Below are 27663 nucleotides of genomic sequence, written 5' to 3'. Positions count from 1 at the left end.
AGCTTCGAATGAATGCCACACACACACCCTTCCTTCTCCACAATCCCCACCCTAGACTGGCAAGCGCTCCCAACGCCTTGACTGCACGAGGAGGCAGTGTCCAAAAACCGCGCCGAGCCCGACCAAACCGAGGATCCGTCAAGCCTGCTCACACCCCCTCCCTTGCCAGCCAGCCAGCCAGCCAGCCAGCCAGCCGATCATGTGGAAAAAACGTGTGTGACTTCCCCTCCTCGAACCAATGCATCTCTCTCTCTCTCACACACACACACACCACATTCTCCCATATCAAGATGTCAGATTGTCAGATTGTCAGATGATTATTGCTTGCGAGAATAATGTGCGCCATAACAACGATGTGTGTGTGTGTGTGTGTGTGTGTGTGTGTGTGTGTGTGTGTGTGTGTGTGTGTGTGTGTGTTTTGAATTTTTAGCGGAGACGGGGATCGGTCGGCGCCGCTGTGGACCGCTGGTCATCGCGCGATGATGAGAGGTTTGGGGGTTGATGCGTTGGGATAAAGACGGGCATACCGTCTCTCCATGGAACCCCTGGTTCTCGCTGTGCTTGATCGGGCAGAGCCCGATGCCCAAAGCGCCAAGCGAGGCCTGGTTCCGCTGCGGATTGAGGGGACCACCATTCGCACCGGTAAGCCATCCATCCCTCCGACGCGGGCTTGATTGAGACTTGGTGTGCATGCGGCTCACTCCGAAGCTTGCCCATATTTCCCTTGACAATTCACGCCTGGGTCCACGTGTTTTCGGATGTTGTTGTTCATTTGTGCTTCAACCTTGTAGAAAAGGAAACATGTCGCTTTGATCGAGTGATTGTACAAGATGCAGCCACGCAGCTCAACGAGGCCGTTCTTCGCCCCTTGCAAGCCTCATTCTTGCGAGGCTACAACACTGCTTTCTTTCTTTTGGGCGAGAGCTCTCTCAACGTTCCCGACCTCCTTGAAGGTGACACCCTTCTCTCCACACCCGACCCATGCTTATTGGACTGCCCACCCCGGCACGACCAGACCACATCAGCTCCTGCCACCTGTCACCCATGGCCTGGCCGTTTCTTAATGTGGGCCTTTGCCTTGTCATTGATGACTGACTCAAGCTGTGTGATGTTTATTCTCAGGGCGTCAGGGTCTACTAAGTCATTTTGTACAGGACTGCTTCACCCATCTCAATGATGGCACGGCCTTTAAACGTCCGTCTTGCGTTTGGACGATAAACTGGTTGAAGCAGGCAAAAATCTTGGATAGCAAGCGAGACGCTCACCGAAAATGTCAACTTGGCGAAAATTGCTGTAGTATCCTTGGCCGCTACGGAGATCCTCCAGGAAAAAGCTACCGACCTTCTATCCCAAGACAGAATGCCACTGCAAATACCGGAAGGTTCTCTTCCCGAACCCGAGCTGTTCACAGGCACACAGCTTCAGGTCGGTGGCCCAGCCACTACGCACCGTCTTGCTTTGGCTCGTATATGTTCCTCAACGATCTGGTCCGCTCCACCCTGTCAATAGCTGCGTAATGTCAAGGAGGCATACAAGATCATCGACGAAGCCATGGCGGCGCGCTCGGCTGACATTCAGCTGCGCGGCAAAGCCACTCTTGTTTTTACCATCCAGGTCTTGTTTCGCATTTGACTCCTCCAATTCCAATTCCAGACTTGTGCTGCACAGCACGGGCTCACGTGCTGGACCGCGGACCTGGTAGCTGACCCGCGAAGATATTCGCTCGCAAGCCGCCTTTGTCGTACTTGCCGGCGTCGAGGCGTTGGCCGTTGATGCGACCCGCTCACGCTTGCGTGAGCCTGCCGATGTGACCAAGGTAGTGCACAACTTCGCTGATAAAGTTTGCTTCTGTCTCAACCCCGCGCAGAACCACTGGCTCACACTTGGCTGTGGACACCGGTTTCCCTGTAACAGGGAATATCGACATTTGCCCGACTAGTAGAGAAAGCCGCTAGTATAAAATCTCCAGCTGTAGCAACGGCCGATCCGGTTCTTGCGCAACAAAGCGCCTTGACTCGGCTCACTCGGCCTCTGATTGGGGGCTTGTACCAAGTCGCGGTGGCGGCGCACTTGCCGCCTACACTGCAGCCAAGCACAGCACGTCTCCTGCGCTTGGCCACCGACTTTAAAAACGTAAGCTGCTGTTGTGGGCTGGGCCATTGTGGCACGTTGCAGTCAATTTAGGCTCCCAGGATCCCAGGTTTCCGATGTCTCTCCATGCCAATGGGCTCGGGGACGCTGTGGCACATCTTTGAACGAGCAACTTGTTGTTGATGCTTTGTGTAGATACGAAGCTACCCGGTGGTTCAAGATCAGTACCATCGCAACCTGCAACAAGCCTTGCTTCAGCAGCACCTGGCCCGTCTGGACGCCACCCCTCGTACTTTGGATGGTGGCACGACAGTGCGTAGTACCGCTCGAGAGTCAATACTTTTGCGGGGCCAGTTATGGTCTGCGTATCGCATCCCAACGAAGTCAAGCCCGCCCACCGCCCTGCTTGTTCATGTTCTTCTCGTTCTTGTTCTCCTCCTCCTCCTTCTTCCTTCAACGGCACCTTATTCCGGGAACAGGACGCAAGACGAGGTGGTCAAGCACTGCCTGATTTGGAGGGCCAACTCGCTGACGCACGCGTCGAGCTTTTTGCGTTGAAAAACGAGCAGGCCAAGCTACAGCAGCGGCTTCGCGAATGCAAAACTACCATCGATGCGCTCAGGCATGATAAAATGGAGCTCAATAGCGCGCTCATCATTAGGTGAGCATCACTTGCTTGGTGCTGTTGCAATCGCACTCTTCAAGCCGGCGCGACCGTCTTTCAACTCGCGATTGCATCTCGATTGCACCAAGGGAATACGTCTCACGGTCGTGGAGGGTTGACATGATAGTGAAGAGGAACGTCTTAACGTGAGTCAGGTCCTCGTAGACATGCAAATTGATGTTAATCGCGTCAAAGAAGAGGCTGAGACACGTTTGCGGGAGGACTCGACCAAGGTGAGCTGGTTCAGGGGCTCGCGGCACCGCCCCCCCCCCAATTTCGCGCCCGCGTAGGGCTCAAGTGATCGCCTCGCACACGATAAAGACCGCGCCACTCAAGAATACACGCGCCTTAAAACCGAACTGGAAGGCCTGCGCGCCGGACAGGCATCCGAAGCAGCCTGGGTTTTCAAACTTGAGGAACAGGCGTCTCGTATCACGGCCAGCAAGGTGAGGTTTGCTTCCGTCTGCAATCAGCAGTCTCTCTTTGGTAATTTGGTCTTTCTTGAAAATCTCAATCCCTGTATGCTCCGATTGGGCAACCCATCAGGCGGAACTCATCAAGGAGCGTGATGACTATGCACGCGAGCTACTGAGGGTTACAGGCAAACTTCCACCTTCTGCTGCAACGCCGACTGCCCAAAGCGCTCAACGCGATATCGTTTCGGTCCAGCAGGAACTGAATCAGCTACAGCGCATTATACGGGAGCGTTATAACCTCCAGCACCGCCAAGTATGTCGCTGGCTGCTCGGCAATTTTTGGTTCATCGCTTAGGCGGCGGCTCTTTTAACTTCCAGGGGCGTGTTGCGCTATAGCTGGAGACCACCACGAAACTTGATGCAGCCCCAGTTGGGGCGCTGCAGAACCAGGCGCTCGTTCGCCAAAATGATGAAGTATGCTTTCATGCCACGCCGCAATCATGGTTGTTGGGTCCTGTCGAAGCTGGGTTTCTTCTCCATTTGCTATCTCTCTCTCCCACCCGTCCCTTTTCCCCCCAACATTTACGTATTTTCTTATGTGCTCATGGTGCCTAGCTTCGGCGTGAGCTCGGCAAGACACGCGCGGCGGTCGAAAAGCTCCGGGGTCAGCTAGCCCGTCTCGAAGGGGCGCATGCTGAGTCACTGCAATCTTGTCGAGCGGCTTTGGAGCGTGTCAGCAAGTCTGACTCTTCTTTGGCCACGGAGGCTGCGGTTGAAGAATTGCGGGCGCTGCATCGTTCTGCGTACGTGGCGTTGCTGTACCTAGGAGTACTTGCTTGAAGCTGCTCCTTGTGCTCGTCTAGACCTGATGCGGTTTAATGCTTTTTGCAGTGAAGCACGGTTGCACGATCAGCTGCGTGAGCTGCGTGAGCAACATGAGACCCTCCAGCGTGAATGGGATGGACTCTCTGCTGCATACACAGGCGTCCGTGAGGTGTGCGAGCAGGCAGGCGTCGATCCTGGACCAGTCTTCAAACATGAGCTGTCCTTTCTGGATGAAAAGGACGAGGTATGTTTATTTGGTGGGCTTCCTGCAGTATCGCGATACGCAACCTTTGTCTGGCCTTTGACTGCATCACTTGTTGCTTGGGCCACAGTTGGCTCGCCTTCGTCGACAGGCTGCCGAACTGTCTCAGGCCTGTTTTGCGTTGAGGCAGGGTCACTTGAAATCAAACTCGAGCAGCGCTGCCAACAAGCATCTAGATAATCTGGAGCGTGAGCGAGCAACACTGCTCACGGCTAAAACCATGGCAGAACAGGTTGGCCCTTGCAGCTTGCAATGTTTCCCACACTTCTTGCGAATAAGACTCAGTCGTGAATTCCATCCTTTGCAGCGCGCGACCAAGCTGGAGACCATCGTCAAGAGGCTCATGAAGGAGCGTCAAGTGTCAGGTCGATGAGTTGCCGCAGCAATGAAGTTTAGGCCGAATGCTCATCATATTCATCGAGACATAATTAAAATCATAATATTATGACTACATGAACATGATTTCAATCCTCAATTCTCTGGGTACACACACTTGAGAGGCACGTGAAGGAAAGGCGCAAGGTGCTGCTGAAACAAAAAATTACACACAACAGCAAAGCACGCTGCATTTTAAAACCGCCTAAACAAAGTTGCGCAGGTTGATGCAACGCAGACTCCCATCAGGCCCAACTGAGTAGAGCAGCGACCCTACGAGGGCTAGATCAGAGGCGCGCTCGGAAAACATGCGACCACGTGTGCCGTGCACTTGATCCCACCGGCACCGCTCAGTGCCAGTGCGCGCGTCCCACAGCTACGGAGCAAAAGGAGTCACGAAGAAAACAAACGTACAAGTGAGCGAAATTTTGAGGCCCAAACCTTGTACGGAGGCACTCAAGCCAAGTCGCGAGCAAATCACAAAGACTGACCCGTACGGCACCGTCCAAACCCGTGGTGGTCACATGGTGGCCATCTTCACACAAGAGCATCTTCTGAACCGACCCATCGTGCATGGGCATAGTCTTGACAATGGACTGTGTTCGAATATCGAGCAGAGCCACATCTCCCTTTGAAGTACCACAAAGCAACTGCAAGCCAAACCACGTTCGAGTCATGATGAGACCAGTGGGAGCAAGAGAAGCAAGGTCGGTGTGGGAGAAGGGGAAGACCCAAAGAGGGAAAACGCATGGAATGGGTGAGGGGTGGAGAGAGAAGCCGGCACGGCGGTCATACCTGAAGCTTTTCGGGCAGATAAAGTAGGCTCGTTGCGGTGGCATCGGTAACGTGGAAGCGCTGCACGACGCTTTGACGTGGTGGCAGCAAAGTGTCCCACACTTCAACAGAGTGGTGCTCTTGTGGATGGCCACCCAGGGCAAGAATACTGGCGCTGAGAAATTCAAAGTACTCAAGCCGCTTCAGACCGGAGGAAAGTTCCCGAAAGGGAGTACCTCGCGATTGTTGGGCGAAATGCCATAGGTGCACGGTGCCGTCACTTTGCGCCTGACCCAGGCGGCATCCGAACAGATCAAAAGCGGTGTGTGACACGCTCGAATTTGAGGACTTGCGTTGATATAATCCTTGCGGCTGTGGACTGTCGTACTCCCAGAGTACCAGCTGATCATCCGTGCCTGCGGACACGTACATCTCATGGCGAGGGTGGCCGCAAAGACGGCGTGTGTTGGGAACCGGGCGCTCGAGTGTCACCTTGAGGCCCTCCTGCCGCAGAGACGCGTCCGTATCAATCTCAAGAATATCACGCGTGGTACCGAGTGCCAGGCGCGTGTTGGAGGAGCGCAAGGTGGCAATCATGTCCACGACCTCGTGGTGCACCGTGCCCATGGTGTACCAGTCTGCGAGTGGCAATTGGTCCACAATGGGGCCCACGCTCGTCGTCGATTTGTCCAACAAATCACCCTGCACCAGCTCAAGCACGAGTGGCGCGTTGATGAGCGTGTGCCACAGACGCCGAGCATTGACACCCTTGAAAGGGTTGTTACGAGGCTCAACAAGCGCCTTCATTTTGAAGATGCTACGCGTTGTGGCCGTCAAGTTCGCGCCGTCGTTTGACGGCGCGCTGTCGCCCAGCGACCCAGCGAGAGAGACGTCAGGCGTAGCCAGAGCATCGTACTCGGTACGCAGAACGTCCACGTGTCGGCTCAAGCGCATGACGAGGCGATAGAGCGCGGGGCTCGTCCAACTCAGCTCGCTGGTGGCCAGGCCTGCTGATTCGAGGACACAGTCTATTTGCCGACAAACCGTGCGCAGAATCGTCAGTTCCAGTAAAGCCCAGCGATACCGGTACGCTGCATCCTGGGGCACCGAGTCTGACTCCCGGCCCTCCTCAGTTTCCTCAACGTCGGCCAAGGCATCCAGGCTGTTGAGAACTGCCTCCCGAGTAAAGCCGGGAGGCAGCGCATCCTCACTGGCCCCTTCGTTCTCCAGAAGACATAGCAACTCCACTGTGTCTTGAAGTTCGGCTGCGTGCTTGCCAGCGGCCAGCCGCTGTGCCGCCAGCAAGCACGACTCGCTTTCCGCACCAAAGAGAATAGTCCATATTTTAGTCGGGTGAAAGCGCGCAAAGGTGCTCTGCAGTGCCGGGAGATTGCGCTCGCGCCAATGCAGTGCCACGCGTGCCACATACACAGCCAAAACTTGCTCCGCCAAGCTTTCAGGCGAGACAGGGAGCGGGAGGCCCTCGGGGTCGATGGCGACCTTGCGAAGGGAGCGAGAGAGGCTGGCCGAGAGTTTGTGAGAGAGTGTGTTGAGGTCTGCACTCGCGGGTGCGGTGGCGCCAGGTTCTTCCTCCGACTGGCCAGAGCGCGTGACAAGAAAGCTCTGCGCACAGTTCAGCAGTTCACGTGACACGCGTTCCATCTGTCGCACCAATTGACTCGGTTTACAAGCGGCCAGCAAACTACCCGCGGCGCTCAGATCAAAGGCATTGGTCGCCAGATTTAGAGCAAGCCACGGTACTGTACCAGGTTGGACGGGCACATCTAGAGATGCGGTCGGAAAGCACAATGCAGCTCCCGCCGCCGTTTTGCGTAGAGCTGCGGACCAGGGCATGTGGAGTTGGCTCAGCTGGCCCAGGTCACTGGCCACGTGCACAGCCAATGCATGGCGCAAGCGACGCACGGTAATACAGCGTGCTAGTGGAATCAAGGCGGAGAGCAACTTTTCCAAGGAGCTTTCATCCGTATCTGCATGAGCAGTGTCTGTTGCTGGCCCCACGGGCTCGGGTTCTGGCTCAGGTGGAAAATCGTCAAACCCAAAGCCGCCAAAGGCATCGAAGCTAAAGGTGCCCGAGTTGATCAAATCCTGTTGTGACGTCGCAGCGCCGCTGCTATCCGTAACTGCCGTACTCACCTCGCCGTCAGGTGCTGCGATGGAGTTGGCTTCCTCCTCCTCCAGGCGTTGCAGCAGCTCTTGGCAGACGAGGGCAGCAAATATGTGGTGGCCACCAGCCGCCAGACTCGAGGCTGCTTGCTGATACAAGTTAGTCGGGACGCGCCGCTTGCCACGCAGCTGGCTGTGCTGTTCAAGGCGCAGGGCAAGGCGCAGGGCCAGGTCAGGGTTGGCAAAGCGCTGCGTGACGCGCGTGAGCTCGTCAAACGACTCGCAATAACTTCGTCCCAGCCACAATGCCAGGGCACGCCCGGCCAAATGTGCACCATGCTCTGAGAGATGCTGTGCCAAACTGTCGGTGGCAAAGGAGCTGATGGCAGTCTCATCATCGTACATCAGGCGGGCCACAACAAAAGCCAGCTGTGGATCATTGAGGTTGCGCAAGCAAATGTTCAAGGCAGAGGCGACGTCACGGCCAAGCAGGAAAAAGGCAACAGCCTCTTGAAAACGATGCTTGGAGACCAAGACAAAGGCATTTTTCAAAGCTGCCGTTTGCCATCGCTCCTCGGCAAAGTTGTTGTTGAAGAAAGTGGCCATCCGCTCGTTGTTCTTGAGCTTGAACAGTCCTGCAAGAAGCTTGGCCTTGCGCAGCACCACGTAAAATATGGCTGCCTCCAAAGGATCGTTGGTGGCCTGAAAAGTAGCCTTTGCAATGCGCTCAATGACAGCTTGCAGCTTGGCTTTGCTTCGCACCCAGTATCCAGCTCCAGCTGCGCGAAAGTCTGCCCAGCGCAGATCCGGATCCCCTGCAGGGCGCCAGCGCTGTTGCATAACGTCAAATTGATCCACCAAGGCAAGTAGCGTGTCCTCAGCGTCGCTGACCACACCGATGAATGCACCAAGGGCATCAACGGACTGGCTGGCCTCCGTTGTTGCTGCTGTGGGAACGGCCAGTTCCCAACAGGCTCGGAAGAGCTGGCCAGCCTCATCTAAATCTTGGGCAACACCGTTCAAGCGAAGCACGACGCGCGCCATGGCCCCAAGCTCATCCAATTGTTTGCCTACCATGAAAGTGTCGCTTACACAACTCAACGCACGTTGCAGGCGATCCACGCCGGCCAAAGAGAGTTCTTCGTCGCCCCCGGCCGTATCTGCGTGTGCAGTCAAGAGGCTCTCTTTGGTCATCAAGCGCTGACGGGGGCCGGTCTTGGTCGGCTGGGCTTCCATTCGGTCGGCATACCGTGCCAGAGGTAGCCAGGGCCACGCGATGGCGTGTTGCTTTTCCTTGACGCCGTCCAACTCAAAGCGGTAGTCATCGAGCGTGGAGGTGAAGAAAGAGTTTTGTTCGAGCTCGGCAGTTTCTTTCGAGATGCGGAAAGGCCGCACACTGGTCCAGAGCTGCTGTAAGACGTCCATGGCAGCGTCGACCTGGTTGTGTAGGACGAGCTGGCGAAGTGTAGCGGGGTGAAAGCTCGGTTTGGCGCCGCCCAGGTCAGGCGTCGTGCGCAGGCGAAGAAATACGGCCGGAAATGCTTCTGTATCGCGAATAGCTGCGAGCAGAGGCTCATCCCATTTGCTGAACACGTCCATGCCGTTTTCGGTGGCCATCATGCACACACCGCCTTGCATCATAGCAGCTTGCTGGGGAAGGCTAGCATGGCTTTGCTTGGCCAAGACCCGGAAATCACCGGAGGCGTCAAGGCATTGCAAATACAAAAAGTCGTCGCAGCACACCTGGAGGAGTTCAGCCTCCGTTTCCAAGCAGCACCAGGTGACGTGGCGCACGGCCAGCTCCGAGGGCAAGCGGCTAACTGCGGGCTCTTGCCCATTGGTCAGGGACAGCAGGTCTACGACCGCAACCTCAGTCGCACTTGAGCCCGTGACGGCTGAGGTGCGCGCCGTGATGACGGCACGTCCAAGGCGCGATACATCCACATCCATCTGCACCTGGTTGAGAGGCAAGAGCGTCAAAGGCACACGCAGGAGCTCGGTGGCCTGCACGCTTTGCTCGTCATCCTCGACACACCACAGCTGGAGGCCAGAGGATGTGGCAAGCACAAAGTGGGCTTGCAGCTGGCTGACCGAGGCCTCTAATGCTGCACTAGTGACGCCACACGAGTCCAGCGTTATCGAGCTCACGTCGGCATCGGGCGTCCATTTCAGGTTGGGGACCATCGTTAAGGCAGTGGCCTGGATGCTCGGAAGGACGAGGGGCACGGGGTGTGCCACAAGTGCGTCGGGCGATAACATCTCTCCCTCGGCATCGAGCAGGGCCATCTGCGTTGTGGTTGTGCCAAAGAGCAGAATGGCGTGCCGCTCGCGCTCTGTGCTGGTGTTGAGGCGCACAAGGCAGAGCGCTTGAATGGGCTCGTCGCTTGTCAGCTTGAGCAGGCGCTTCGGTGCCAAAGCCATGCGTGAAATGAGCCCGCCCTGCGCCATGGTCTCTTGTGCACTAGCCGAGCGGTCGGCAAGTCGAGCAGCACCGAGCCCAAACATGTGTACTGTCTTATCCACGGCCACGGCCCAAGCCACAAAGCGCTCTGTTTCAAAGAAAGCCATCGACTGCTGGAGGTGCCGGGTTTCCATGTCAGACACGGGCAGTTTAATACGGGCAAGCTGCGTGACACTTTGATCCCCACGATGTGTTGTCGGTATGACAGGACTATCATTGGCCTGCAAGAGAGATCATACCACACGGCCGCCCCGAAAGCAGGTCAGCAATTCAATGAGGCAGGGGCGCGTGGGCACACGATGCAATGGTTGAGATGGGGGTCAGAAGAAGGGACGCATGGGTAGAGGGCCTCATACCTTCCACACCAACAATTCAGCTTCGTCATCGGAAACGGCCATGGAGATGGCACAGCCAAGCTGGCGATGGGCCTTGATCACGTTGATGGGACGCGTGTGGCCGACACAGCGGGCCACGCAGTCAACAGCGACGACGGAGGAGAACGCAGAGTCAAGTTCAAAGTGTACGCGCCAGTGCGCGAGCACACCACTGTTATGATGAAGCGTGATGCCGATGGGCCGTGAGGCTCGACAGCTGCCGCTCGTTGTGCTCGGTAGCGCTGTGCCCGCCTCACTTGCGCTCGTGCTGGCCGCCATGCCGGGAGCATCAGACGCGTTACCCACCACCCCGGCTGTCACTTCAAGATCAGAGTGAATTAAGACCTAGAGCGTGCGGGGGCAATTTGAGCTTGCTTGCCACATGCAGCAAGGTACTACATGCTAGCGAAAATTGGCCAGCTATAGCTATAGCTGGGGCATGGAAGCAGGGCCAACCTTGTAGCAGGGGGAGGCGGCATCAGTGGCTGGAATGACTGGAGGTCCACGCGAGATCACCTTGACGCGAGGGGCGCGGCTGAGGGACCACCAAGGAGGAAGCCAGATGAGTTGCACAAACACTAATCAGAATGCATTCAGTGCAAGCAAAAGCGTACCGTGGCTCGGAACAAAGGTAATCGACACGCCAAAAGGTCAGACTGCCGTCGCGCTCGACGTGGAACATCAAATCTGCACCTTGGCCCTGGGCAGCGTAGGCATGGTATGAGCAAAACACAACAGCTAATGCAAAAGGGGTGCCAAAAAAGAAGTGATGTCAGCGGGCCAACGTACGCGAGTGCTCAGGTTAGCCTGAGGCAGCTGGCGAATGCCACCGATTGATGAGGGAGGAAAGTGTCGGACAGCAGGAGCCAAGAGATCATTGGTCATGATATCAAAGTCTAGAAGAAGAATACCAGTCAAAAGCAGCATCGGTGGGAGGCTTTAGGGTGGGCGTCGGCTTGAATCAGGAGGGGGTTGCTGCTGTTGCTGCTTTGATCATACACGTGCGCAGGGATAGACGACGTGCTCCTTCAAGCATGATAAACGGGCACAAACCTGGAGCAGTCTGCACTTTTTGAAAGTTTTGGTTTTGGCTGAAACTTGCTTCTGCACAAGATATTGCGTATGAGGGCGCACCGAAAAAAAAGAAAAAGAAAAAAAAAAAAAAAAAGAACATGTCTCATGTTTTCACGGCGTTGGAAGACAGACCGTAGGCAGTCATGTCATTGGCGGAGAGGTTGCGCTTGATGGCCGATGATTTCCTGCATTCAATGAATCGCCGTCCGGTACAGAGGACATAACATCTCGTCAGTGCTTGTGAATTTGGTGATGCTTGCTTTCAACTCTGCTAACGACCAGTACTCGGGCGAGCAACGTACTTTGGGTGGGCCGGCGTGAGGTTGAGACCTTTTAAAGGCCTGCTTGAGTCCTCTTCTTCGATGCGATTGAGACCTCGGGCTGGCCCATCGCCATTGGGCGGTTGGGCGCCGCCCGGGCCAGACAACTGGGCTTCGGGCGTTGCGACGCTCTGCCGAAACAGCGGCAAGGGAGCGGCGGTTAAGAGTTAAGAAATCCCCGGCCGCCGATCATATTAATACAAGGAGAGGGAAGTCTGAGCAGCGGAAGCAGGGGCTGACATTGATGTTGACCCAGTGAAGGACAAACGGGTGTAAATCCTGGTCGTTGTGCTGGGCGCCCTTATTTTGATTTTCAAGGACTTGTGAGCAGAAAAAGCCAAATGGCTCGTAGACGGCTGTTTCACACCAAATCCGGCAGCGGCCATCTCGACACGAGGTCAAGAGTACACTCCTGTCACGTTAGACAAGCAGTTATCGGGTGAGGCAATCGATTGTCCCTGGCACAGCAAGCAAACAGATCGAGCCAATCGCGTGTGGCATGACTATAGATGGGAGGCAGGCGGCGGCGCCGGCTGATGACATACCGCTCCCAGTCGTGGACGGGCACGCGCCAAGAAAAGGCAATGACGGAGCGCGGGTGTGGCAGATGTACAAATTCAAATACAATATCATGTGCGTCACCACGCTTGAGGGAAGCATGGGGACGGCGAAACCATAGCTAAAGCCAAGAAAGTCAGGTGAGTGTAAGCAGTACCTTGGAGGGTGGTGCAGCCTTTTTGGTTGAGAGCAGCGAGGACACATACCTTGGGCAGGCGATCGTTTAGGCCCGCGGACAAGAAGAGCTGGCCGTTGGGGCTCATTAAGAGGTGGTGAACTGGCGATGCGGTTGACTGAGACCAAACACATTGGTAGCGACCACGATGGGCCTAGAATAAAGAAAAAAAAGAAAAAAAGAAAAAAAAAGAAAAAAAGAAGAAAAAAAAAAAGTGTCAGAGCGCGCAACAGGGTCAAAAAAAAAGGAGCTACCATGGTCAGTGAGCAGCAGTACAATCGGTCACCTTGGGCAGCGGCGAGTTGAGCGGTTCTTTTGCTTGCCCAACTAGCGCCTAATGATGCAGGAGTAGTTGTTGCGAATGAGGGGGTGATGGGTATACGACAGAGGGAAAGCAACCAGGTTGCGGGTAATTAGCATGGGCAACAAGGACAGCTTACATCGTCACACCACAGCATGATGCGCTTGCTACTGCCAAGCAAAAAGCGGCCACCTCCTCTACAAGTGTATCATTGGCACGGTCAGGGGATGATGAGGAGTGTGGAAAACAAGAAATCACGGTCTTTGCAAAAGAGTGGGAGAACACAGGAGCCGGTGTGCGGCGAAACCCACCTATCCCAGCAAGTAGAGATGAATTCTTCGCCTTGACCTGCTTCAATGACAGCTGCTTCCTGCCAGTGCACCTCAACACCCGAGGCCTACAAGATCGAGTTGAACGTGAGTTGGGCTTATCGGCGACGGTGGAATGCGATGCTGTCTGCGAGGCATGCTCAGGACCAATTTCTTCAAGCATGCCTCAGATGAACGGAGACAAACCGCTTTATCACTGAGGGTCGCAGTTGGTCGATAGATGACGACCTCAGAGCCATGTGAAACAATCAGCTAATGAATTGGGGGAAAAGTTCCGGTAGCAGCAGTGAGAAGACGTTCCAGGGAGCTAGAGGGTGGTTGATGTTTTGTTGACACTGTGCACGCATAACAGACGCAGTTGCCAGAAGGCGGCGGGGGGCGGGGGGAGGGGGGAGAGGGGAGAGGGGAGAGGGAGAGAGAGAGAGAGAGGGAGAGAGAGAGAGAGAGAGAGAGAGAGAGAGAGAGAGAGAGAGAGAGAGAGAGAGAGAGAGAGAGAGAGAGAGAGAGAGAGAGAAAGAGAGAGAGAGAGAGAGAGAGAGAGAGAGAGAGAGAGAGAAAGGAAGATGACGCGGGAACCGCTGGCATATGCCTAACAATTCGTTCCAGCAGCGATCAAGGCGGACTGTGTTATACGCAAGCGTGATCGGTTCGGCCCAGCCAATGTCAAACAGAGGCGCGCCCATACCACAAATCGGTAACGGCCGATTGGCCATCGGTGACGACATAGGGCTGATCATTGGGGCCACCTGGGAATGCAAGGTGATCATGGTGACATTAGGCGTGCGTGCAGGCTATTGAGGTGACAAGATGTGTTGCAAAGAGCTTGCCGGCAAAGGAGTGCTCCAGCCGCATGGTGGCCGGTGGAGCTCGTGAGCCAGGAGTGGAGCTGATTCAGCCTCTACTGCACAGTTGGAAGAGGGAGTGGCGTGGCGATTTGTGATTCAAGTGGTCATGGTGCAGAGCACAAGAGGTGGAAGGATTTTGGCTCATGCGCAAGGCTGGTGCGGCGAAGAGCCATGGGCTGCCACTCAGTGAAGCCAGCGGGCACACGCACCCGAGCACAAGTTGTCCGAGTCAGCAATCAACCGGGCAAGCAGCGCCCGCTGTGAGCCTGCGCGAGGCGACTCAACGGGGCTTTGCACCCTGCGTCACACCAGCCTAGACACGTCCGTTTGAAACCGGGATTGATGAATCACTGCCTGACACGCCCACGCCCACAACCACGACCACGACCAGCCTGAACAGCCTCAGCAGGACGCTGCCGCGCTGGACCGACACACACACACACACACACACACCTCAACAGTTGCAGTTTGAGCTGGAGGGGTATATGTGAAAGTGTGTCGTCAACTACACTTATTCACTCAAGCGCACACTCACTGTTTGCCAAGTGGCCAAGAAATTACATTTAAGAGATGTACGTGTTAGATTAACTAGGGCGGATTTGTCATTCTGACGTTTGTGTGTCGTGGAGCCTTCTCTCGTTGTTGTCCGAAGTTGCTGGACGGAGCGGGTTGTGAGCTCTCGCTGCTCGTTTCCGTTCCGTGCTTGCTTCTCGTCTCACTGCTGTTCGGACTGCGCTCGGCTGGGCTGGATTGGGCTGGGTGGCTGCGGATAAAATCTTGTAGTTTTCTTTCCTTGAGAAGTGCTTGGATCGGTGTTGCCACGGAACTGTGATCTGGTGCAGGGTAAGTTTCTTTAGATGATGGTTAGAGGTTGTTTCTCCATCGGTTGCTGCTCCAAAACTCGTCTTTGACTCGGGGCAGCAAAGTGTCAACTCAACGCGTCGGCCTCGTGGTATTTACCAGCGGCAGTGAGGAATGGCAGCTGCGTTTGGCGCTGCCGGCGCCGGGCAACTGGGGTTGGGCGACGAAGGTATTGACTTGCTTCTCGCCTTGTTGTTGTGCATGTGCCCTGTGCATGTGCCCTTGTGATGCCGTGAAGCTCACCATTGTTCCATGAACCGCAAACAGGTCCCATTTCAACATCATATCGGTCATTGGCCGTGCCCAGGTCCGCGTCACTGATCAGCCTCTCTCCCCCCCACCCCCCCTTCCCCACCCTCACACGTTGCTTCCTGGGTGTGCTCACATCTGTGAAACATGCAAATGCACTTCAGCGGGTTGCGAGCAGCAGCAGCAGGAGCTTACCACAGCCTGCTCGTCACTACTGATGGTCAGGTGCCAGTTTATGGACATGGGATGGCAGGGTGCATTTCGGTTAGTCATGAGGTCTCCCCTCATGAGCTCTTGAGCTTGTCTTCTAGGACTGGTCTACTCGGCGGGCAAGAATGATCACCGCCAGCTTGGACGGAGTGGTCCCGCAGGCATCTTCAAGCGGGTCCGTCAGATCTCGCCAACTTTTGCAAAAAAAAAAAAAAAGTCGCGAATGTGCCAGGGTGATGTGACCATATGCACATCTCTACCCCTAATCCCATCACTCACCGAGACTGCGCCGTGGCGACCAGATTGAGGCGATTGAAGTGGCGAGCATACGTCAGGTCGCAGCCGGCGAGGACTTTAGTCTAATGCTCGATGATCGCGGCAAGGTGTATGCCGTTGGTGCTGGCGAACGTGGCCAGCTGGGCTGTGGCCGGTCAGTAGCGTGTATGCACATGCGCGACTCGGCGGCCATCGGTTTTGGCTTGTGGCTCTCACCACCTTTTACTATGACTGTCATGACTTGTTTGCAGGCAGACCAGTGAGGAAGGACATCGGGTTCCCAAGATTATTCGCAGTTTGCATGATGTTTGTGTTTCCCTTCACTGTAAATGTGTAGCAAGTTTGTTTTCTTTGCCAATGCCTAATCTCTCTCTGCGCTGCATGTCATGCACAGGTGCCCATCGTAGCCTTGAGTGTTGGGGGGCGACATGCCCTGGCCCTCTCCGCAAGCAGCATCGTTTTTGCCTGGGGTGAAAATGCCAACGGCCAGCTGGGCAACGGCCACTTTGTTCCCTCCTATCAGCCCACGCCCATTCCAGAACTCAACGGCCGGGGTGTGGTTGGGCTAGCCGCGGGCCGTCAACATTCGTTGGCTCTTACAGCCGCAAGCGAACTCTATGCTTTTGGCGCCAACGAGCACGGGCAGTTGGGTGTTGGGGACACCAAGCCGCGTCTGCGTCCAGAGTTGGTGCGGGCTGCCCTGCGCAAAGGTTTAGTCAAGGTATACTGCGTTTCGTGGTCCTTTTCTGTCCGCATAGTCATTGGCTTGTGGCAATATCATCGCTCGCTCCCACACCAGCACTCACATAGCCCAACACACCTCTTTTTGAGACCATAGGTGAGCGCCGGCGATTTTCATAGCCTAGCCCGCTCTGCCACAGGGCACGCCTTTGCCTGGGGAGGCAACCAATGGGGCCAATGCGGTGTGGGTGACGATGCGGATGCCATTCTGCTTCCCCGGGAAATCGACTCGGTGCAAGAGCATGGTCACATCGCCGACATTGCCACGGGCAAACGTCACTCAGGTACAGCCAATACAACGTGCCTCATAAGTCCTCTTTTTTTTTCTTTCTTTCTATGCAGCAGGCCTGCCTAATCTCACGCGGCTGCCTTCGATGCCTCGGGATCTTTGCCAGTTCTGCTGGTGGTCACGTCCAATCAAACGACTCCGACCCCCTCGACCTTTCACAAGCAGTTGCTCTTTACTTTTGGCGCCAACTCCTTAGCCCAGCTGGGTGTGGCTGCAGGTATGTATGGCAGCTCAAGAGGCGCTCATACACGCTGTTGTCTTTGGCTCGCTGCATCTCACCTCAGAGGTGATCGGTTCACCGTAGACCACCCGGCCCACAGCCGTGACAATTCTCGGACGCCGCTTCTGTTGCGACCACCCTCTGAGCATAGGATATCAAGCGTGAGTGTGTGTGCGTTTGCATTTGCGTTTGCGTTTGCGTTTGCGTTTGCGTTTACTTTCTCCTTGACGCCTACGTTGACTACCATGGACTGGAAACTATGCTTTTTTACCAAAAGTAGCGTGTCACCGCAGCCGGTTGGTTCTGATCTTATTCGTCAATGTCATTGCTTTCATTGTGCAGATCACTGCAGGCGGGGACCACAGCTTGGTTCTGTACGAGGAAAGAGCCGAAGAAGCCCCCGAGTCTAAACGCGCCTTTGCTTTTGATGAGTATGTCGTTTTGATCACGCGTGCTTCTTGCTTGATGCACGCGCTGGCAAAGCGCTCAATTTGGTGCTTGTACTAGCTTGGCCATCGCAATGCCGATCGCCGCTCTGACCGCTGATCAGGTGCGCGAGCTCGCTCGAACAGATCGGCCTCGACTGCATCAGCAACTTGAAATCATGCTCAGTTCGGCTGGATGTCTCAACGCCGCCTTTTTGACAACGGTCAGTGTTCCTGCACAAAACAGAACAAGGCGCTGATACATAAACGTTGCCAAATCCACATGTATACATAAAACATGCACACACGCACGCACAATTTGGGATCACGACACTGCCAAGGCCATTCACGCCTTGAATTGTGCCTGTCCGATAGACGGACAGACCAGCAGATGGCGTGATTGTGGCGCTTGGTCAGGTCCGATCGTTTTTCGAGGCCATTGTCGCGCTCAACGACGAACATGCCACTGAGGTCGTGTCCCGTGCACTACGAAAGCTGTTTGGCAACCTCCAGCACATTTCTCCCATCAACGAGAATCATTATCTCTTTCTTCTGGTCTTGCTGGAATGTCCATTGCTGCTCAAGTGGGTCCATCTTTGCTTTGATGCCGTCGTCAGTCTTTCGTGGCACTTTTGGCGCTTTCTTCTTCCTCCTTTTCTTCACCACCTCTTCTTCATGCTCTGGGCCTTGGCTTACAGGCCGGAAAGTCACAGCGTGCCCTTGGAAGGGTTGGTGCGCGTCTTTACACAAGTCACGCACCAACGTAGTGACGCGGTTGGCGAGCACATGCTCAAGTCCTACCTGCATGCGCCAGTCACCTATTTGCACCGGGCTGTTCAGGTACGGAGCTTGCCGTAGCTCGGTTGACGGCTCATGGTTCAGCCAGTCTTACAGTTCCACCTCGTGTCGCGGCACCCCACGTTTTTGCACGTGCTGCTAGGTGCTACAAGGCTACTTGAGCCATCTTCTCACAGGCCGTGGCACCGCCTCAGAGCCCGTGTATTTGACTTGCGTGAGTCTTCAAGCCCTATACTTCCTGAACAAGCGTGTTGACAAGCTCAAAGCGTCGGCATTTTACAACGATCATGTCGGTGTCGTTTCTTCGTCATGCTGCATGAGCCGAAATTTGCTTGCTTGCGTAAGGACAGCTCATTAGGTCAGCGCTGCTATGCTTTTTTGCGTAGATTGGGTCTACGCCGGCCATGCTTCAAGAAATGTTGGTCTGGGTACTCAACAAGAGCAATGTTTTTAGCTTCTGCATGTTTCCGTTTTTGATCCCCTTGCCCGTGAAAGAGCAGATTGTTTTTCAAGCGTCCCAGGCTGCCATGATGCAATCGGCCATGACGAGCATGCTCACAGGTGCCGAGGCACCTGTGTTGGTGCTAAAGGTGCGCCGAACTGACATCCTGGAAGATACTATGAAGGCTCTTTCCATGGTCTCGCCAACCCAATGGACAAAGCCCCTTCGGATCAAATTTGAGGACGAAGAAGGCATGTCGCGCCCTAGTGACTGCTGTTGGCCTGGTGTTTTGGCCGCTTGTTTGGCAGAGCTGGGACTGACTGGCTTGTTGCTGCTCTTCCCCTGGGGTGCAGGCGTGGATGAGGGTGGCTTGGTGAAAGAATTCTTCCAGCTGGTCATGCCCAAGTTGTATGCCCATGCGTTTGTCCCGATGGAGTCCGAGGGTCTGCGATGGTTTTGGTTTGCAGGTCCTACCGAAGACCGCTTGCAGGTCAGGATTTGTGCTAGAACTTTTGCCCTGGTATTGGCACCCATCGGAGCTATCGGAGAGCTGGCATCATTTCTGGTGTTTTCAAATGTGTCGCCATGTTGCTTGGTGGCGGGCCTGTTTCCCTTTTCTCACCATACCTCGTGTCTGCAGGCCTACTATGCCATGGGTCTCTTGTTTGGCTTGGCTTTGTACAATCATGTGCTTGTTGAGCCTCTGTTCCCTTCTGTCTTTTACAAGATGCTGCTTTTGGCAGATCCTGAGGTCCGTTGAACCGCTCAGCCTGACTCATTGCCAATCAATATCACCTCCATGGTCCCGTACGAGCACAGTCAGGACATGTTTCCCGGTATTGCTCAGCGCTGGACGCATTCTGGATACATCGTGCTTAGATGAGCCAGCTGACTCTTGACGATTTGGCGTCATGTGCCCCGGATGTGGCCAAGGGCCTGCGCTCGGTCAGTTCCACGCTTCGCTTGTTATGCACCCGCTCTTCTTGCTGATTTTGGCACACTATGGTCTTCAACTTCTTCACGTCTCACTTGATCATGTGGCCTTTCCTTCGCGATTATTGGTTGACCACATCAACCAAAGCTCCTTGACTATGACGGTCACAACGAAAAAGAAGTCTTTGGGTTAACCTTTGAACTTTCACACAAGGATGTTGATGGTCGGGTGGAGACGATGGAGCTCAAGGTGTGTGTGTGTGTGTGTGTGTGTTTGTGTGTTTTGGTGACTCCCGTCCTTGTTTCCGACCTTGCTCAAGCAAACCGTTGGGTTTGTTGTATAGGCGGGCGGAAAGGAGATGGACGTGACAGCGTTGAACAAGCACGAGTATGTGCAACTTTACGTGCAGTATTACTTGTATGAACGCGTCGCAGCTTCTGTCGATGCCTTTCGCACTGGCTTTTTTATGATAGTTCAAAAGACACCGTACGTAGCAACCCAATTCTTTCGACAGATGGCAGCTTGTACCATGTAAACCTTCCCCAACTGACTTTGTCAACCCTTTGGACCTGGACAATGTAGTGCATTTTACATGCTCCAGCCCCGCGAGCTGGAGCTACTTCTCTGTGGCAACCCCGAGTACAAGCTCGACCAGTTAAAGGACAATGCGCGATATATTAATTACTCGGCCAAGGACACAGTCGTTCAGTGGTATGATACCTAACGCTGCTCGACGACGGGTCGAGGAGGAACGGGAGGTCATGCTGGGGCTTGCCCTCAGATGCACATTCCCTTCATGACCATTCGTTTTGTGATGACAGGTTTTGGGACTATGTCTTGGCACTGCCGCAATCCAAGCGACGTCGCTTCCTCATGTTTCTGACGGGCTCCATGCGCGTGCCCGTGCAAGGCGCCAAGGGCATCAAGGTGACCATTCAGCGTGTCGCTGACACGGTACGTTTCTTGCAGGCACCCTAAAAGGGAGAAGGCTCGACTACCTCTCTTTCATGTCTGTCTTGTCAACTACGGCTTCAATCTCACAAGCACTGTGGGTCCGGGTGATGATAGACTCGACTTCCAGTTGCTCATACCTGCTTTAATGTGCTCGACCTGCCGCCGTACGAAACACGTGAAGAGCTGGAACGCAAGCTTGGGTATGCGCTTGAGGAAACGGAGGGATTTGCTTTGGTATAGAAGCACTTCCATTTGCAGGGCCCAACGGCCGTTGTGGTTGGTCCATCGAGTCCACAATGACAGAGGGCCCAATTCGAAAAAAAAACAATCAAGAGGGACGCATCCTCCTTTCAAACCGAGCCAGAAAAGAGAGACGTGCGAAAAGAACACTCGCAAGGCAAAAACCGCTTTGCTCAGGGCAACGCAAGGACATTCTCTTTCACCCTCGGGTAGCTGCACAGCAGCCAGTGCACTTATAAGGGGTGGGTGGTTCAGCCTATCTATGAACTTTGCTCGTCCACGCCAAGCTTGTAAAGAGTAACGCGGCCAAAAAAGTCGGAAAACTTGGTAAAGGTCAATCGCAGCTGTTGGACCTCAATCCGAGTCTCGTTGAAAGCAAACTGCTGTTCGTGGTTGACATCTTCAGGGTAAACACGGCCGAGTGTTTCATAAGCGCCACCGAGGGTCTTGCCCTCAATGAGACATTCCAAGCCTGCGGCAAGCAAGAGGCGTCAGGGGATCCAAGCCGAAAAAAGAAGTTTTCAGAGAGCCTGTCATCCGGACGGTAGAAGTTGCCAGCTCGGACGCATTGACGCACCCACGAAGCCCCCTTGGAAGACAAAGGTCAAAATTTGGGGAACCAAAGGCGCGGCAAAGCGCATTTCAATGACTTGCTCCTCACCCTGAGCGAGCCATCAGTTTCAGATTAGCATGGATAAGAACCTGTGAAGAGCCCTGGGGCGCAGGGTCTCTTTTATTTCAGAAGCAGTAAAAGCGGAAAGAGAAGCCTATGTAGACCTCCTCGAGGATGCGACTAGCAGCGGTTGAGCAAATATCCCACCGGTTCCGAGTTCCAGCACGTGTCATCCAGGCCATCATTCAGGTGCTGCTTCCCAAACGACTTTGTGTCGCCATTGAGGACTGAGCTGACTCTGGTGTCAGCAAAAGGGAAAACACAATGAGAAAGGCGTGTCAGGGATTATAAACACTCCTTCTGGCTGCGTCAAAAAGCAGGAGCATGCACCTGCCAATCTGGCCCTACTTGATCTTCACGTCGTCCATCGTGCTCATTATTGTTGCCAAAAAAATCAAAAAATTTGATGATTTGATCTGATCTTTTTTTGCGTGTGTGTGTGTTTGTGTGTGTGTGTGTGTAGTTGACTCGTTTTTTCTACATGGAGTTAAATTTTTTCTGGTCCAGCTCAGCACAAATCAAGGAAGTACAGGTGCGAGAGGCGTCGGAAGGAGTGCCGGAGGGCGCTTACAAGACAGGAATGCGGTTTTCCTTGGCCCACTTCTTCATGACACGAGTGATTTGCTCGACCTGAGGGCTGTTGCTGTTCATCAAAATGGCAATCATCTCCCGCAGCGATTCTTTGGGTTCCTGTCCCGCAATGATTTGCTGGAAAACCCCAACGCAGGCGCCGCGCTTGCCGTTCCAGTACATGGGATCTGGGTCCAAGCGCTCCAAAACATCAAAGGCCTTGGCCGCGTAGTAGAATGCCCCCATCTGTTGGTGCCCAGACCAATCGGAACAAGACCATTCCCGGACGTGAGCACGGTCGGCCGTCACAAGGCAAATGCAGACAGTGTACAAAGGAAGCCAGGCCGACTGGCCAAACCTTATAACAGTCGTTGGCAATGAGTTGCAGCAAGTGGTAGGAATCAGAAGAGGTTTCCATTTTGAGGTACAGTTCCCAAGCGAGGCGCGGCTTGCGATTCATGATGTCTGTGTGCAAGAAGCGTGGCGGCAAATCAGGCGAGAAGGCGCCATTGCACATGCCGCGACGACGGGAAAGGTCAGCACGTACAGCAGCGTGCCAGCCACGAAAGGTAATGGAAGTCATCACGCAATTCTTCTGATTGGATCAACAAGAAGGCTTCCTCGGCCTCCTTCCACTTGCTGCACGAGGCCAGGGCCTGCCCATAGTTGAAGTTGAAGGTATCGTCGTTGTAAAAGTAGCTCTATCAATAGAATGTCCCATAACGACCGGGTCAAGCTGACATGAGTTTGGAGGCAAGTCATCCAGATCTGCCATCATGTTTTAGCACCATGGCAAAGCGAGCTAATGGCGGGTGCAAGACAAGACACGCTGCTCCACCTTGATCGAGTCAAGGTAAATGAGAACGTCATCAAATTGACGCAGGAGGTAAAAGCACGAGGCCATGCACTGGCGACCGGGAATGGTGTCGCATTCGCTGGCCGAGCCACCAACGAGCTGGAAGTACTGCTGAGCCAACTTGAGGTTCTCCTGCGACTCGTGCTCCTGGCCAACGCAAGCATTGACGACGCCCTTGATGATATAATCCTATTTCAAAGCCAATGTGAGCACGGCCAGCACAGGTACGAGACAGTGGACAAGAGGTGCTGGAATCGGCTTGTAAAGCTAGCGACCATTGCTCTCACGACCGGCTTTCCAGCGTCCGCAGAGAAGCGGCTGCTTGGACACAACCGCAGGAGAAGACAAGGATGGTGGTGGTGGTGGTTATTTGGCAAGGCCCGTGAGGTGCTTACCTGAGGTACGTTGGGATCGAGATCTTGGGTCAATTTGTACGCCTCCTCCAGATCATTTTGGCGCAGGTAGTAGATGATCAGGTTGAGACGTGCCTCGGGCAGGACATCGATGAGCTTGGGCATGACCTGAAGCGCGCTCTCGCCATCGCGGAAAACCACGAGATTGTGCTTGATAATGTCCTGAGCGTATTCAAAAGAGGCGGATGCCTTTTCTTGCAGAGAGAGGAGCTCGGCCTCAGCGGCCTTGCCATTGTATAGACGAAAGTGATTGCAAGCCTTGAGGTTGAGAGCGGTGGCGCTATCTGGAAACTGAGTCAGGTAGGACTGCAGCACCTCTTGCGAGACATCGTAGTAGTCCAGCTTGTAGTAGCAGAGGGCAATGTAGGCATTGAGCGCGTGGTAGTCACGGTTCTCAAGCAGGAGGCGCTTGTAAATGTCAATGGCTTCTTGATAATGGCTTCGCAAGTAATGGATGGAGGCCAGACTCAGCTGTGTGCAGGTGACACGGATCATGACGGTTAGGCAGGTCAAGAGTGGCAGGATCGAGAGCGCATCACGTACACACCACAGCAAGGGGACGGTCTGCCATGCGATGGCGGGTGCACTGATTCTCGACCTACCTGGTCCTCCACCACGTCTTCAAGATTCTTGTGAAAGCTCATCAATCGTGTTTCGTTGCCAAACTAACATGTAAAACAGCCCGCCGGCCATGTTCCAATTGGACAGGCTTTCAGTAAGCATAGGCCCTCTAGCAGTGGCAGGGACGCCGGTGTCAAGTCAACCATACGAGAAGACATACTTTGTGGGAGAGATGAAATTGAAGTCGGTTTTGTAGCGGGCCTTGAGGGCCCTTGCCGGCAGCATCGTCAGCCTCTTGGTACATGCCGAGAAAGAAGCAACAGCAGGCCAAGTGGGTCCAATGCTTGGCGTCAGCATCTGGCTGTTCGAGAATGGCTTTGAAAACCTGGCAAGCGGGCGAGGTGAGAGAAATCGGGCGAGTCGTCCAAAAACAGGCGCCATGGGGTGTGTACCGCAGAGCTAGGACGCACCTTGAGCGCGCGAGCAAACTGGCCCAGGTGGAAACAACAGTAGGCAATCCATTCTTGAGAATGTTCAAGGGGCTTGCCAGCGCCCTCGCAAAACTATCAAGGGCGAGGCGTGAATGCGGTCGAATCACCATGCCAGCAGACCCTCAAGTCAGGATACACACGCAAACACCTCGTACCTCGAGCAGCGTAAGGGCCCCAACGTAGTCGCGCTTGCGCAGGAACGACTCAAGTTTGGGCAATTCCTTTTGCTTTTTGGCGCTGCGATGCCTCTTCAGCTCTGCATCGTCGACCTCTGCCGCTTTGGTGCGAGAGAGCATCTACGAGGGATGGGGGACGTCCGGTTAAACAGACCTTCCAGTCTGTTGCCTGTTTCAACCACGAGCAGGGGGCAGAGACCGTACCATCTTGTCCGGTTCAAGTGATCGTAGCGCTAGTGAGCAAATGCTTTGGATGATGGAGCGAGCAAGGTGTGTGTATCAAGAATCAAAGCCTTGTTTGCAGGCACCCGACTCGAGCAAGCTCAAGTGCCGCGCAGAAAAGGGCGCCCTCCTAATCTGGCTGGCCCCAACAAGTATTTGGGTCCGTCTCCAGTGCTCAGCCGGCTGATTGTCTGAATCTCAATGACTTGATCACTGCCACTGAATCAATCTCAAGGCTCCTCTGGCTGCCTCGCTGACGCTGACGCTGTCGCCGGTGTCGCCGGTGTCGCCTCGAGTGAGTGAAAGGGGTTTTTCCTTTTTTTCTTTTTTTTGAGTGTGGTTGTTGTTGTTGTCGCTTGTCACCAAGGCGATCACTCAAAATTTGCAGAGCCGTCAATCTGCTCAAAGACTTGGAGAGACTTGGAGACTGGGGTTCTCATTGTCATCTTTTTTCAAACAAAGGAAAGGATGATCAAACTCAATTTTTCTTCTGTTGTTGGGAAAAGGGGGGTTTTCCCGTCCCACTCTGATATGAGACGGGCAGGGCGGCCGGTAAGCGGGGGTTTGAAGCAGCACCAATTGCAAAAGCACGCGCGCACTTTTATGCAACGAGGGTTCAAGGCAAAGAGAGGGAATAGAGTGAAAAGAGGAAACAAGTTGACCCCAGCCCAGCAGCGGCAGGGCCAACTCAACGCAGCTCATTCCATCGCGGCAGCTTCCAGAGTTTACGAGTGCCACGCGCACATTTACGGGGTGCAGGGCTATACTCGTGCATCAGAGGGGCCCAGATAGTCACCCGTCAGGGAGGCGGTGATAAACTATGATTCAAACAGCGTGTTCGCATGAGCACAGTCGCAACAGCAGGCGCCCTGAAGGAGCAAAGACAGGTGCAAGGGCTTCACGTACAATGTCTTGTGCAGCAATGCGCACAGCAATAATCTTGACACGCACTCCGTCGTTTGGTTCGATTGTGATCTGTGGAATGCCCGCCAGGCGCAGGTCGTGTCAGTGTTCGCCAGTGTTCATGCGGGCAACGCCCCCGCTATGGAAGGGGAGCTCTGCCTACCCCGTCTTTGGCGGAGATGTAGCGAGGGGGATTCGCATCAGAATCAAACGTCATGTCAGGGATCCACTGCGGTTCACATCCCCCCCCCAAAAAAAAACAAACAAACATGAGACGAAAACCAGCGGGGCAGAGGATAAAACAAGTACGTTGCATATCGTGAGGTCAAGAAAGCCGGGCAGAACGCAATGGCAGGAAAGTCGAGGGCTGACATACGCTGTTTGACACAAATGCGGTCAAGGGACCAATGGAAACGAAAATGCCCCGCTACAAGTTGTCAACACCGGCATCGAGGATGCATTTGTCAGGATTCCCGCGCGCAATCAGATCGAGCGATAGTGAGGTGAAGGGTGCAGGTTGTGCTGGGCAGTCACCAGGCAGCCGAGTCAACGCACGTTGTTGACACTTGTCACCATGGTATCAATGACTTGTTTGGGCACGGGCCGCAAAATGACGGCGGTGTATGTGACGTTGAAAAGAATCTCGCCGCGGTTGAACAGAATTCGGCCCTCTGAGATGCGATCAATCTTGATGACGGCCAGCACGTAGCCATGACTACACAGTCACACCAAGAGGTGTTTCATCAGTCCTTAAAGTCCGGACCGCTCTGAAGAGATGCCGGAGCACCTCTTCCCCCCACCACCTGCGCTGAATGCGGCAGGTGACTTCTAGAAACGAAGAGTGCTGGTGCACCAACCTGCGATGCACTTTGCACTCGACTTCGCTGTAGAGTTGGGTTTTGAGGATGGCCTCAAGGTTTTGGTCCAGGAATCGCGGATGCAGGAGCACATCGTGCGTCAATGTTTCCTGTTCAGCCGACAAGATATGCGCGGTCGAACATCAACGTTGTGAGCAAAAGCTTAGCGACAAAGTGAAACCAACTCGCAAGCCATGTCTAGCGATCTGGCACGGAGCCACAAAGCCAGAGAATGGCTGTCACGCGAATTGGAAGGGCATCGGAATCCAGGAGTATACCGTGAAAAACATGGTTTCGGACGCAAGGTTAGTGTTGGGAGGCCCGTCACGGTGTACAAGGTATCAAGCAGGACAACAACTGGTGGTCCAGAGCACAAACAAGACGGTGCCTTGGACACGGCACGTCCAGCTTGTCCCTCAACAGGACCTCGCGGGTCAGATCTGAGGCTCGAACGTCGATTCTCGGGCAGTGTGGTGCCGTTTCTTCCCACGGCCAACGCCGTGGTTTCGGGTCAGAGGGTAAACGCTAACGCGCACGCCTTCGATATACACCTAGTCAGGAGGAAACGAGAGAAGGACGACGCTGCAATCAAGAGCCCCGACCAGGGCGACGACTGGATGAGAAGCACTGAACTGAACTCAATCCAAGCTCCTCCACACACACACACACACTCTCAGGGCAGCTCGCAACTGTGTTCTCTCTTCTCGTTGTTCAAGAGACAACTTTTTTTTACGGACCAGCTGTTGTCAACTGCTAGTTCAGCTCTTGGACAGACACACATCGTGACAATTTGAGGGCCTGTTCTCGCCGATGTTTTGGTGGGCAGCTCGAGAGGAGGTGCAGTAAAAAGAGAGGAAGTTGCAGATGACAATATACACCTAGTGGTATAAAGTGGTGTAGATATCAAACTTATTGTAGTATATGCCCCTTCACCATCAACAGCATCATTTGAGCGCTCAAACGCGAATTTTGGCTGAAACCTGAGCGCCACACACCTGTCCTGCGCCTTGCTGGCTCAGTGTGGGGCGCCCAGCTGTGAGGTGCTGGCGAGATTGGCCAAGGCGGTGGGGTTCTAGGCAAGCTGGAGCAGTCTTCATACTTGGTCTGCCGATGCGACTAGTGGTGGACTGTTTTCCTCCAGTGAGCCTGCACGAGCCGTGCTTGTTGGCCTGAGCCTCGAACAAGGGGCCGGCGTTTGTCCACGATACTTTAGATTGCCTTTGCCAGCGTGAGAAGGGCTCGGGTGATCGCACGCTGGTCGTTGTGGGTGTGTGGGTGTACCTGCGTATTGGCGAGCCAGCCTGGCAACGCAAGAGAACCCGCTGCCGGGCGAG

The 27663-nt window shown here is 54.6% G+C and overlaps 5 protein-coding genes across 5 annotated transcripts; 2 read left to right on the top strand and 3 right to left on the bottom strand.

Annotated features, from left to right (window-relative positions):
* Positions 1 to 238: 238 nt before the first annotated feature.
* On the top strand, positions 239 to 4631 carry MONBRDRAFT_23003 (uncharacterized protein; the record flags this gene model as incomplete). Its single annotated transcript, XM_001743376.1, is given in 17 exon segments — positions 239 to 411; positions 431 to 489; positions 574 to 642; positions 792 to 953; positions 1123 to 1194; positions 1298 to 1425; positions 1510 to 1614; positions 1703 to 1816; positions 2287 to 2403; positions 2571 to 2752; positions 2883 to 2988; positions 3046 to 3201; positions 3302 to 3484; positions 3787 to 3974; positions 4063 to 4240; positions 4329 to 4490; positions 4566 to 4631. 17 exon segments carry the CDS (start codon positions 239 to 241, stop codon positions 4629 to 4631), a joined length of 2220 nt encoding a protein of 739 aa, XP_001743428.1.
* A 207-nt stretch (positions 4632 to 4838) lies between these two features.
* Positions 4839 to 10645, bottom strand: MONBRDRAFT_5866 (uncharacterized protein; the record flags this gene model as incomplete). Its single annotated transcript, XM_001743053.1, has 4 exons — positions 4839 to 5009; positions 5125 to 5283; positions 5429 to 10213; positions 10349 to 10645. The coding sequence occupies 4 exons, from the start codon at positions 10643 to 10645 to the stop codon at positions 4839 to 4841; spliced, it is 5412 nt and encodes a 1803-aa protein (XP_001743105.1).
* A 4131-nt stretch (positions 10646 to 14776) lies between these two features.
* MONBRDRAFT_31262 (uncharacterized protein) lies at positions 14777 to 20692 on the top strand. The gene is made up of 24 exons (XM_001743375.1): positions 14777 to 14811; positions 14932 to 14998; positions 15097 to 15136; positions 15243 to 15298; positions 15390 to 15463; positions 15591 to 15718; positions 15816 to 15870; positions 15959 to 16285; positions 16403 to 16589; positions 16701 to 16811; positions 17167 to 17245; positions 17322 to 17463; positions 17615 to 17823; positions 17938 to 18079; positions 18180 to 18326; positions 18424 to 18730; positions 18833 to 18969; positions 19120 to 19230; positions 19359 to 19424; positions 19561 to 19743; positions 19769 to 19899; positions 19996 to 20124; positions 20235 to 20367; positions 20482 to 20692. The coding sequence occupies exons 2-24, from the start codon at positions 14944 to 14946 to the stop codon at positions 20605 to 20607; spliced, it is 3075 nt and encodes a 1024-aa protein (XP_001743427.1). The 5' UTR covers positions 14777 to 14811; positions 14932 to 14943; the 3' UTR covers positions 20608 to 20692.
* Positions 20693 to 21847: 1155 nt separating this feature from the next.
* MONBRDRAFT_34929 (uncharacterized protein) lies at positions 21848 to 24925 on the bottom strand (the record flags this gene model as incomplete). The annotated part of the gene is made up of 10 exons (XM_001743052.1): positions 24552 to 24925; positions 24327 to 24467; positions 24151 to 24243; positions 23901 to 24065; positions 23722 to 23784; positions 23102 to 23590; positions 22689 to 22895; positions 22398 to 22551; positions 22209 to 22315; positions 21848 to 22096 (listed from the first exon to the last, which is right to left on the bottom strand). The coding sequence occupies exons 1-10, from the start codon at positions 24552 to 24554 to the stop codon at positions 21848 to 21850; spliced, it is 1671 nt and encodes a 556-aa protein (XP_001743104.1). The 5' UTR covers positions 24555 to 24925.
* Positions 24926 to 25215: 290 nt separating this feature from the next.
* On the bottom strand, positions 25216 to 26888 carry MONBRDRAFT_31260 (uncharacterized protein). The gene is made up of 7 exons (XM_001743051.1): positions 26608 to 26888; positions 26330 to 26439; positions 26028 to 26187; positions 25849 to 25899; positions 25636 to 25701; positions 25476 to 25544; positions 25216 to 25387 (listed from the first exon to the last, which is right to left on the bottom strand). Exons 1-7 carry the CDS (start codon positions 26617 to 26619, stop codon positions 25331 to 25333), a joined length of 525 nt encoding a protein of 174 aa, XP_001743103.1. The 5' UTR covers positions 26620 to 26888; the 3' UTR covers positions 25216 to 25330.
* Between the last annotated feature and the right edge of the window lie 775 nt (positions 26889 to 27663).

Source organism: Monosiga brevicollis, genomic scaffold (genome assembly GCF_000002865.3).
Source record: "Monosiga brevicollis MX1 MONBRscaffold_3 genomic scaffold, whole genome shotgun sequence".
NCBI classification, from domain to species: Eukaryota; class Choanoflagellata; order Craspedida; family Salpingoecidae; genus Monosiga; species Monosiga brevicollis.
The sequence above is the reverse complement of the archived record's forward strand: the minus strand, read 5'-3'. Positions and strand labels throughout refer to the sequence as shown.